The sequence below is a fragment of the Megascapheus bottae genome, chromosome 6 (assembly GCF_031878675.1).
Source record: "Megascapheus bottae isolate mThoBot1 chromosome 6, mThoBot2.hap1, whole genome shotgun sequence".
NCBI lineage: Eukaryota > Metazoa > Chordata > Mammalia > Rodentia > Geomyidae > Megascapheus > Megascapheus bottae.
This window is the reverse complement of record NC_143514.1, coordinates 83,734,765-83,745,871: the sequence shown is the minus strand read 5'-3', so window position 1 is coordinate 83,745,871 and position 11,107 is coordinate 83,734,765. Positions and strand designations below refer to the sequence as shown.

Here is an 11,107-nt window from a genome sequence, read left to right as displayed (position 1 = left end):
GACAGGAGGACAGGAGGACAGGAGGAGGACAGGAGGACAGGAGGAGGACAGGAGGAGGACAGGAGGAGGACAGGAGGACAGGAGGAGGACAGGAGGACAGGAGGACAGGAGGACAGGAGGAGGACAGGAGGACAGGAGGACAGGAGGAGGACAGGAGGACAGGAGGAGGACAGGAGGAGGACAGGAGGAGGACAGGAGGACAGGAGGAGGACAGGAGGACAGGAGGACAGGAGGAGGACAGGAGGAGGACAGGAGGACAGGAGGAGGACAGGAGGACAGGAGGACAGGAGGAGGACAGGAGGACAGGAGGACAGGAGGACAGGAGGAGGACAGGAGGACAGGAGGACAGGAGGAGGACAGGAGGACAGGAGGAGGACAGGAGGACGGGACAGGAGGACAGGAGGAGGACAGGAGGACAGGAGGACAGGAGGAGGACAGGAGGAGGACAGGAGGACAGGAGGACAGGAGGAGGACAGGAGGACAGGAGGAGGACAGGAGGACAGGAGGACAGGAGGAGGACAGGAGGAGGACAGGAGGACAGGAGGACAGGAGGAGGACAGGAGGACAGGAGGAGGACAGGAGGACAGGAGGACAGGAGGAGGACAGGAGGAGGACAGGAGGACAGGAGGACAGGAGGGGACAGGATGACAGGAGGAGGACAGGAGGATAGGAGGAGGACAGGAGGACAGGAGGAGGACAGGAGGACAGGAGGAGGACAGGAGGAGGACAGGAGGACAGGAGGACAGGAGGACAGGAGGAGGACAGGAGGACAGGAGGAGGACAGGAGGAGGACAGGAGGACAGGAGGACAGGAGGAGGACAGGAGGACAGGAGGAGGACAGGAGGACAGGAGGACAGGAGGAGGACAGGAGGACAGGAGGACAGGAGGAGGACAGGAGGAGGACAGGAGGACAGGAGGACAGGAGGAGGACAGGAGGACAGGAGGAGGACAGGAGGACAGGAGGACAGGAGGAGGACAGGAGGAGGACAGGAGGACAGGAGGACAGGAGGAGGACAGGAGGAGGACAGGAGGACAGGAGGACAGGAGGAGGACAGGATGACAGGAGGAGGACAGGAGGAGGACAGGAGGACAGGAGGAGGACAGGAGGACAGGAGGACAGGAGGAGGACAGGAGGACAGGAGGACAGGAGGACAGGAGGAGGACAGGAGGACAGGAGGAGGACAGGAGGAGGACAGGAGGAGGACAGGAGGACAGGAGGAGGACAGGAGGGACAGGAGGACAGGAGGAGGACAGGAGGAGGACAGGAGGAAAGGAGGACAGGAGGAGGACAGGAGGACAGGAGGAGGACAGGAGGACAGGAGGACAGGAGGAGGACAGGAGGAGGACAGGAGGACAGGAGGACAGGAGGAGGACAGGAGGACAGGAGGATGACAGGAGGAGGACAGGAGGACAGGAGGAGGACAGGAGGACAGGAGGAGGACAGGAGGACAGGAGGACAGGAGGAGGACAGGAGGAGGACAGGAGGACAGGAGGACAGGAGGGACAGGAGGAGGACAGGAGGACAGGAGGAGGACAGGAGGACAGGAGGACAGGAGGAGGACAGGAGGAGGACAGGAGGACAGGAGGACAGGAGGACAGGAGGACAGGAGGAGGACAGGAGGAGGACAGGAGGACAGGAGGAGGAAGGGAGGAGGACAGGAGGACAGGAGGAGGACAGGAGGACAGGAGGAGGACAGGAGGAGGACAGGAGGACAGGAGGACAGGAGGACAGGAGGAGGACAGGAGGACAGGAGGAGGACAGGAGGACAGGAGGAGGACGGGAGGACAGGAGGAGGAGGGAGGATAGGAGGACTGGAGGACAGGAGGACAGGATGAGGACAGGAGGACAGAAAGAGGACAGGAGGACAGGAGGACAGGAGGAGGACAGGAGGACAGGAGGAGGACAGGAGGACAGGAGGACAGGAGGAGGACAGGAGGACAGGAGGAGGACAGGAGGAGGACAGGAGGACAGGAGGAGGACAGGAGGACAGGAGGACAGGAGGAGGACAGGAGGACAGGAGGAAGACAGGAGGACAGGAGGAGGACAGGAGGAGGACAGGAGGACAGGAGGAGGACGGGAGGACAGGAGGACAGGAGGACAGGAGGACAGGAGGATGACAGGAGGAGGACAGGAGGACAGGAGGAGGACAGGAGGAGGACAGGAGGAGGACAGGAGGACAGGAGGACAGGAGGAGGACAGGAGGACAGGAGGACAGGAGGAGGACAGGAGGAGGACAGGAGGAGGACAGGAGGACAGGAGGAGGACGGGAGGACAGGAGGACAGGAGGAGGACGGGAGGACAGGAGGACAGGAGGACAGGAGGACAGGAGGAGGACAGGAGGACAGGAGGACAGGAGGACAGGAGGAGGACAGGAGGACAGGAGGACAGGAGGAGGACAGGAGGACAGGAGGACAGGAGGAGGACAGGAGGACAGGAGGAAGACAGGAGGACAGGAGGAGGACAGGAGGAGGACAGGAGGACAGGAGGAGGACGGGAGGACAGGAGGACAGGAGGAGGACGGGAGGACAGGAGGACAGGAGGACAGGAGGACAGGAGGATGACAGGAGGAGGACAGGAGGACAGGAGGAGGACAGGAGGAGGACAGGAGGAGGACAGGAGGACAGGAGGACAGGAGGAGGACAGGAGGACAGGAGGACAGGAGGAGGACAGGAGGAGGACAGGAGGAGGACAGGAGGACAGGAGGAGGACGGGAGGACAGGAGGACAGGAGGAGGACGGGAGGACAGGAGGACAGGAGGACAGGAGGACAGGAGGAGGACAGGAGGACAGGAGGACAGGAGGACAGGAGGAGGACAGGAGGACAGGAGGACAGGAGGACAGGAGGAGGGCGGCCCCAGCACAGGAGCGTTCGAGGCCTCCGCGCCCCGGGCCCCCCCGCAGGAGGCGCGGCTGCCGTCGCGGTTCTGCCCCCGCTGGCTGGCGGGGCGGGGCGGGGCGGGGCGGGGCGGGGGTCCGGGCGGGGCGGGGTGGGCGGGCGTCGGGCGGGTTGGGCCCGGGGCGGGGCGCGGCGGGTTGGGGCGTCGGGGCGGGGCGCGGCGGGCGTCCGGCGGCCCCGCTCTGTCCGGCTCGGGCGCCCGGGCCGCGGTTGCCGGGCAGAGCCCCGCCGCGCGCGCCGCCATTGGCCCGGGTGCCGGGCCCGCCCGACAGGTGTCCGCCCGCGCCCGGGATTGGCCGGCGCCGCCGCCTCGCCCTCATTGGCCGCAGGTGCGGGGCCGCCGCCCCTGGGTCGGCCGCGGGCCCGGCCGGACGCCGCCCGCCGCCCCTCGGTCCCCGCCCCGTCCCGACGCCCCGCCGACGGCCCCGCCCGCCCTCCCCCCGCGGCGGCGCCTCCTCAGGCCCGGGCGCCCGGGGCGCGGCGCTGACGGCGGAGCCCGAGCCGCCATGCCGGGCCGGACGGGCCTCCCCATGGACGGGAGCGGCGCCCGCGTCCGCCTGAAGGCGCACTACGGCGGGTGAGCGCGGGGCGCGGACCGACGGGGCGCGGGCGGCGGGGCGCGGGGCGCGGACCGACGGGGCGCGGGCGGCGGGGCCCGGCTCCGAGCGCGCTGGGCGGGCGTCGTCCGCGGGGCCCGGGCTCCAGGACGCTTGGCCGGCGCGGGGCCGCCGCGCGCCCCGCCGGGAAGGAGCCGCCCCGCCGCCCCGCCGGGAAGGAGTCGCCCCGCCGCCCCCCGCGAAGGGAGAGCCGCGCCCGAGGTTCCCGAGCCTCCGGGTCCGCCCGCCGCGGGGCCCAAGGTCGCCGCCGGGGCGGGGCGCGCGCGCCCGGGAAGTCGGCGGCCGGGCTCCTGCCGGGTCGAGGCCGGGGGTCGGGGCCGGGGGAGGCGCGGCGGCCGCGGGGCGCGGGGCGCCCCACCCGGACCCAGCCCGTCCTCCCGGCCCCGGGGGAAGAGGCGTCCAGAGCCCCCAGGCCTGGCGGGGGCTGTGCGAGGCCCCCAGGTGGCGCCTGCCCCGCCGCCCCAGCCGGGCCCCTTCTCCCGCCCGCCGCCACCGGCGCAGACGCCACGCCGAGCCCTCCCGAGCCTCTGGCTGGGGACGCAGGCCCCGGCCCCGGCCCCCGACCCGGCCCCCGCCCAGGCCCCGACCCCCGCCCAGGCCCCGGCAGCACCCGCCGATGGGCACTGGGCGGAGAGCCCTGAAACTCTACCCGGGACGGCGGCTGTCGCCAAGGGGACCGGCCAGGCCCCGCTGAGCCCGGCTCACCTTGCACACCCTGGAGTCCACGGGGAGGCGGAAGGAGGGGCCTCCCCACCCCAGGCTCCCGGCTGCGTCCTAGGAGCCCCTGACCCCTCTTCTCGTTGAGGGTCCTGGGGTTTGAACACAGCCTGGGCCCCGTCCCTGAGCCCTGCAGCTCCAGGCTCCCCGCCGCCCTACCCCGGGCCTGGGCACCGTCCCTGAGCCCTGCAGCTCCAGGCTCCCCGCCGCCCTGCCCCGGGCCTGGGCACCGTCCCTGATCCCTGCAGCTCCAGGCTCCCCGCCGCCCTGCCCCGGGCCTGGGCACCGTCCCTGATCCCTGCAGCTCCAGGCTCCCCACCGTCCTGCCCCGGGCCTGGGCACCATCCCTGAGCCCTGCAGCTCCAGGCTCCCCACCGTCCTGCCCTGGGCCTGGGCACCATCCCTGAGCCCTGCAGCTCCAGGCTCCCCACCGTCCTGCCCTGGGCCTGGGCACGGTCCCTGAGCCCTGCAGCTCCAGGCTCCCCGCTGCCCTGCCCCGGGCCTGGGCACTGTCCCGGAGCTCTGCAGCTCTAGGCCACCACCCTCCCCTAGAGCTAAGCCCTACTTCCCGCTTTCCTGTTGTCTAGTGATCAGTAGAAGATAAGAGTCTCAGGTCCTTTTGTGCCCCAGCTGGCTTTGAACTTTGATCCTCAGATCTCAGCCTGCTGAGATCTCTGTAGGTGGTACCCAGGAATCGAACCCAGGGCTTCATTTGTGCTAGGCCAGCACTCTACCACTAGGCCACACGCTTGGCCCCCAAGGCTAGCACTCTACCCCTTGAGCCAGTGTCACTTCCCGCTCTGGTGGTAAGTCCCCTGGCTTCCTGGCTGGCTGGCTTTGGGCTGCTGGCTGTCCTCCTGTCAGCCTCCTGAGTACCTACGAGAAGAGGTGTGAGCCATGCAGCTGGCTTTCCCCAGGCGGTCTCCCCTAATGACGTCAAGGCATTTGGACTGCCCGGCTGTGTCCGTCTCCTGCGTCCAGCTTCCTCCTTCAGGCTGGGCGCCCAGCCCTGGATGCAGTCGGCTGCCCTCCACCCAGGCGCTCTGACCCGGTTCCCCTGCCCTGGAGTGCTTGGCAGTCCCTTAAAACTAGTCAGCGGTCCTGGGTGGGTTCCTGTCACATGGCCTGTGGGGAGGTTCCCTCTCACCTACCTGAACGTCACCTAGGTACGGACTGGGTCTGAGTGGACGGGGAGGGTGACGGCGTGTCCTCTTTGCTCCAGGGACCTCCTCATCACCAGCGTGGGCGCGGAGACGACCTTCTGGGAGCTCTGCGAGGAGATTCGGGACATGTGCGACCTGCACCTTCCGCACCCGCTCACCCTCAAGTGGGTGGACAGTGAAGGTGCGTGCGCTGCTGGGCTTCCCCGCGTCCCTCGAACAGGCGCCGTGGACCCATCCGCTGCTGTGGCCAAGCGGGGGTGGCTCTGGTGGCCCTCTGCGGGAGGCCTCGGGCAGGCGCCGGGGGAGAGGCCTGCACCGCGCAGGGCCCTTCCTCCCGCCTGGCTGGCAGCTGGGGGTCGGGGGCATGCCTGGCAGAGTGGGCAGAGCAGGTGGTGCTTCCTCCTGGGAAAGCTGCCCCGCCGGGCTGGCTCTGCATTCTCCTCTGCCCCCCACAAGGTGGCAGGGGTCTCACTGCTCAGCTGGCTCTCAGGGATTTGGGCTGCAGGTGAATTTGACTCTGGAGATCTGTGGTCCTGGGGACCAGGAGACTGCAGAGACTGCATGAGACGTGCAGAGTGAGCGGGTCTGCAGCCTGTGGGCCTCAATGCCCTCTCCTCCCCAGGTGACCCCTGCACTGTGTCCTCGCAGATGGAGCTGGAAGAGGCCTTCCGCCTGGCCTGTCAGCACAAGGAGGAAGGCCTGGTCATCCACGGTGAGTGCTGGCCAGCCCCCGCCCCCCGCCCTCCGTGTGCCCTGGGTCCTGGGTGGACCGGAACTGCTCTGCACCAGCAGACCAGCCCCCCGTGCAGGGTGCTTGGAAGCCGCAGGCTGCAGAGAGCTTGAGAAGGTGGATTATGATGCTGCTGAATCTGCGCCACTCTCTGTCTGACAGCGTGTGTTCTGGAACCTCCTCACCTCGTGGCCACCGGCGGGGCCAGCTTCCCGTCCTAGGGATTGTCCTGATGGGTCCCAGAGAGGTCAGGGCTGGCCCAGGTGTGCAGCAGCAGCCGTGGCCTCTTCACTGGTGGGAGGCTGTGCCTGTTGCTGTGTGGCCAGCCTGCCCTAGCTTTGGGTTTTGGTTGGGGGATGAACCTGCGCCCTTGTTCCTGCCAGCCTGCCTTGGACAGTGCTCAGGCCCTGAGCTCATGCCAGGACTGACAACACACACACATTCCTTTCTTTCTTTTTCTTTTTTTTTCTTTTTTTACTTGTCCTGGGTCTTGAACTCAGGGCCTGAGCGCTGTCCTTAGGCTTTTTCAAGGGTAGAGCTCTACCGCTTGAGCCACAGCGCCACTTCCGGCTTTTTCTGTGGATGTGGTACCGAGGAATTGAACCCTGGTCTTTGTGCATGCTAGGCAAGCCCTCCACCACTAGGCCACATCCCCAGCCCTAAATTTTTTTTTTTTCGGTGAGTCGTGGGGCTTTTTGAACTTGACCTGGGCGCTGTCCCTGAGCTCTTCTGCTCAAGGCTACTGCCTTACCCTTGAGCCGAGCACCACTTCTCCTTTTCTGGAGGTTAATTGAAGATAAGAGGGTCAAGGTGGCTTTCCACCTTGATTCCCCGATCTCTGCCTCCTGAATAGCTAAGATTACAAGCATAAGCCATCACACTTGGCCCTGAGTGTGTCTTAAAAGTTTGCTTTAGGCACTTCTCCTTTGGATCTCATTTTCATGTACAGAGCCTCTCCAAGTTCTTTCATGGCTTTCCCTTCATGTTGGAATACATTTACTCTGCTAGTCTTAAAAAAAAAATAATAAAGCTAGCTACCAGTGGCTAGCCCCTGTAATCCCAGCAACTCTAGAGGCTGAGATTTAAGGATCAAGGTTCCAAGCTGGCCTAGGCTGAAAAGACAGATATTTATATATTTTTTTGGTTAGTTGGTTGGTTGGTCAGTGTGGGGCTTGAACTCAGGGCCTAGGCACTGTCCTTGAGCTTTTAGCTTGAGTATAGCACTCTACCACTTTGAACCACAGCTCCACTTCTAGTTTTCTGGTAGTTAATTGGAAATAAGAGTTTAGATCTCCTGATAGTAGCTAGGATTACAAGTGTGAGCCACCCATGGGTGAGACATTTTTTGTCCTGTAAATCAGCAAGCCCAGATGTGGCTGTTCAGGTGGTAGAGTACCAACACTGAATGAAGCGGTCAGATGAGCGTGCAGGCCTGTGGCCAATTCTTACCATTTCCATATGGTTTATTAAATGCAAATCATGTGTTGTCCTGAGAGCTTTGTTCAGACCTCACTGACGTTTTGGTGAATCTTGAAGCCTTACAAATACAATTTGGACACCTAGACAGACGTGGGTGTGGAGGCCCCGCGGGTGGCCTCCTGTGCGTCTTCTGGGTGGCAGCATGTGTCTGACGGGCTCCGTGGTGCTGAGGACGCAGCAGAGGACACTAACGTGCCCGCTTTCCTTTTCCTCTCCCTCTAGTTTTCCCCAGCATCCCTGAGGAGCCGGGCATGCCCTGTCCTGGAGAAGACAGTGAGTATGCCCTGTGGTTGAGCACGCGTGGGTGCTGTGGAGGGGCACGTGGCCTGCAGCATGTCCCTGGGAGGAGCTGCCCCAGTGACAGCACTTCTCCTCCTCCCGGGACCATTGGCCCTGTGGCTGTGACCTTAGGGCTCAGGGTGCTCTCGGTCCTGTGGTGGGTGGGGGGAGGAGGGAGGACCTTGACTGGCTCCTGACAAGGAGAAGCCCAGACCCGAGGAGCTGGGTGCTGAACAGAGTCTTCCCAGGCCTGGCCTCTGCGCCCTGCCCTGTGCCCGCTCCATACTGGCCATTCAGTCGCTTTTCCCAAGACCAGTGGCTCTGCAGGGAGCCCTCTTCTCAACTCTTCCCACCCTGCCTGGGTCCTGGGGTCCACGGCGGCCGCAGAGCCCGGGTTTGGCCTCGTGGGCTTCAGACACCTGTCCCTAAAAGGGCTGCCCTCATGGGACTGTTCCCAGAGCCCGGCCCGTGGGGTGCCCACGAGCCAAGGAAGCAGGGGCACATGGAAGGGGTGTTGTGAAGAGACTCACCACAGAGCAGAATAAGGTGGAGTGCTCTGGAGGGCACGCTGAAGACTAGAGTGAGGGGTGGACTTGAGGACACAGTGAAGAGTGCAAGGAGGGGTGGAGTTGAGGACACTGAAGAGTAGAATGAGGTGTGGAGTTGAGCACACACTGAAGAATAGAATGAGGTGTGGAGTTGAGGACACTGAAGAGTAGAGTGAGGTGTGGAGTTGAGGACACTGAAGAGTAGAGTGAGGTATGGAGTTGAGGACACTGAAGAGTAGAATGAGGTGTGGAGTTGAGGACACTGAAGAGTAGAATGAGGTGTGGAGTTGAGGACACTGAAGAGTAGAATGAGGTGTGGAGTTGAGGACACTGAAGAGTAGAGTGAGGTGTGGAGTTGAGGACACACTGAAGAGTAGAATGAGGTGTGGAGTTGAGGACACTGAAGAGTAGAGTGAGGTGTGGAGTTGAGGACACTGAAGAGTAGAATGAGGTGTGGAGTTGAGGACACTGAAGAGTAGAGTGAGGTGTGGAGTTGAGGACACTGAAGAGTAGAATGAGGTGTGGAGTTGAGCACACACTGAAGAGTAGAAGTGTGGAGTTGAGGACACTGAAGAGTAGAGTGAGGTGTGGAGTTGAGCACACACTGAAGAGTGGAATGAGGTGTGGAGTTGAGCACACACTGAAGAGTAGAATGAGGTGTGGAGTTGAGGACACTGAAGAGTAGAATGAGGTGTGGAGTTGAGGACACTGAAGAGTAGAATGAGGTGTGGAGTTGAGGACACTGAAGAGTAGAATGAGGTGTGGAGTTGAGCACACACTGAAGAGTAGAATGAGGTGTGGAGTTGAAGACACTGAAGAGTAGAGTGAGGTGTGGAGTTGAGGACACTGAAGAGTAGAATGAGGTGTGGAGTTGAGGACACTGAAGAGTAGAATGAGGTGTGGAGTTGAGCACACACTGAAGAGTAGAATGAGGTGTGGAGTTGAGCACACACTGAAGAGTAGAATGAGGTCTGGAGTTGAGCACACTGAAGAGTAGAATGAGGTGTGGAGTTGAGCACTCACTGAAGAGTAGAATGAGGTGTGGAGTTGAGGACACTGAAGAGTAGAGTGAGGTGTGGAGTTGAGGACACTGAAGAGTAGAATGAGGTGTGGAGTTGAGGACACTGAAGAGTAGAATGAGGTGTGGAGTTGAGGACACTGAAGAGTAGAATGAGGTGTGGAGTTGAGGACACTGAAGAGTAGAGTGAGGTGTGGAGTTGAGGACACTGAAGAGTAGAATGAGGTGTGGAGTTGAGCACACACTGAAGAGTACAATGAGGTGTGGAGTTGAGGACACTGAAGAGTAGAGTGAGGTGTGGAGTTGAGGACACTGAAGAGTAGAGTGAGGTGTGGAGTTGAGGACACTGAAGAGTAGAATGAGGTGTGGAGTTGAGGACACTGAAGAGTAGAATGAGGTGTGGAGTTGAGGACACTGAAGAGTAGAATGAGGTGTGGAGTTGAGGACACTGAAGAGTAGAATGAGGTGTGGAGTTGAGCACACACTGAAGAGTAGAATGAGGTGTGGAGTTGAGCACACACTGAAGAGTAGAATGAGGTGTGGAGTTGAGGACACTGAAGAGTAGAGTGAGGTGTGGAGTTGAGGACACTGAAGAGTAGAGTGAGGTGTGGAGTTGAGGACACTGAAGAGTAGAGTGAGGTGTGGAGTTGAGGACACTGAAGAGTAGAGTGAGGTGTGGAGTTGAGGACACTGAAGAGTAGAATGAGGTGTGGAGTTGAGGACACTGAAGAGTAGAATGAGGTGTGGAGTTGAGCACTCACTGAAGAGTAGAATGAGGTGTGGAGTTGAGGACACTGAAGAGTAGAATGAGGTGTGGAGTTGAGGACACTGAAGAGTAGAATGAGGTGTGGAGTTGAGCACACTGAAGAGTAGAATGAGGTGTGGAGTTGAGGACACTGAAGAGTAGAGTGAGGTGTGGAGTTGAGGACACTGAAGAGTAGAATGAGGTGTGGAGTTGAGCACTCACTGAAGAGTAGAATGAGGTGTGGAGTTGAGGACACTGAAGAGTAGAATGAGGTGTGGAGTTGAGGACACTGAAGAGTAGAATGAGGTGTGGAGTTGAGCACTCACTGAAGAGTAGAATGAGGTGTGGAGTTGAGGACACTGAAGAGTAGAGTGAGGTGTGGAGTTGAGGACACTGAAGAGTAGAATGAGGTGTGGAGTTGAGCACACACTGAAGAGTAGAGTGAGGTGTGGAGTTGAGCACACACTGAAGAGTAGAGTGAGGTGTGGAGTTGAGGACACTGAAGAGTAGAGTGAGGTGTGGAGTTGAGGACACTGAAGAGTAGAATGAGGTGTGGAGTTGAGGACACTGAAGAGTAGAATGAGGTGTGGAGTTGAGGACACTGAAGAGTAGAGTGAGGTGTGGAGTTGAGCACACACTGAAGAGTAGAATGAGGTGTGGAGTTGAGGACACTGAAGAGTAGAATGAGGTGTGGAGTTGAGCACACACTGAAGAGTAGAATGAGGTGTGGAGTTGAGGACACTGAAGAGTAGAGTGAGGTGTGGAGTTGAGGACACTGAAGAGTAGAGTGAGGTGTGGAGTTGAGGACACTGAAGAGTAGAGTGAGGTGTGGAGTTGAGGACACTGAAGAGTAGAATGAGGTGTGGAGTTGAGGACACTGAAGAGTAGAATGAGGTGTGGAGTTGAGCACACACT

At 61.2% G+C, this 11,107-nt stretch overlaps 1 protein-coding gene across 1 annotated transcript in view; it reads left to right on the top strand.

Annotated features, from left to right (window-relative positions):
- The first annotated feature begins 3,365 nt into the window (after positions 1–3,365).
- Prkcz (protein kinase C zeta) overlaps positions 3,366–11,107 on the top strand; it is a 109,570-nt gene continuing 101,828 nt past the window's right edge. Inside the window, exons 1-4 of the mRNA XM_090335990.1 lie at positions 3,366–3,473; positions 5,453–5,574; positions 6,016–6,105; positions 7,825–7,875. Coding sequence (XP_090192116.1) covers positions 3,403–3,473; positions 5,453–5,574; positions 6,016–6,105; positions 7,825–7,875 — 334 coding nt within the window. The 5' untranslated portion in view covers positions 3,366–3,402. The remainder of the gene's footprint in view (positions 3,474–5,452; positions 5,575–6,015; positions 6,106–7,824; positions 7,876–11,107) is intronic.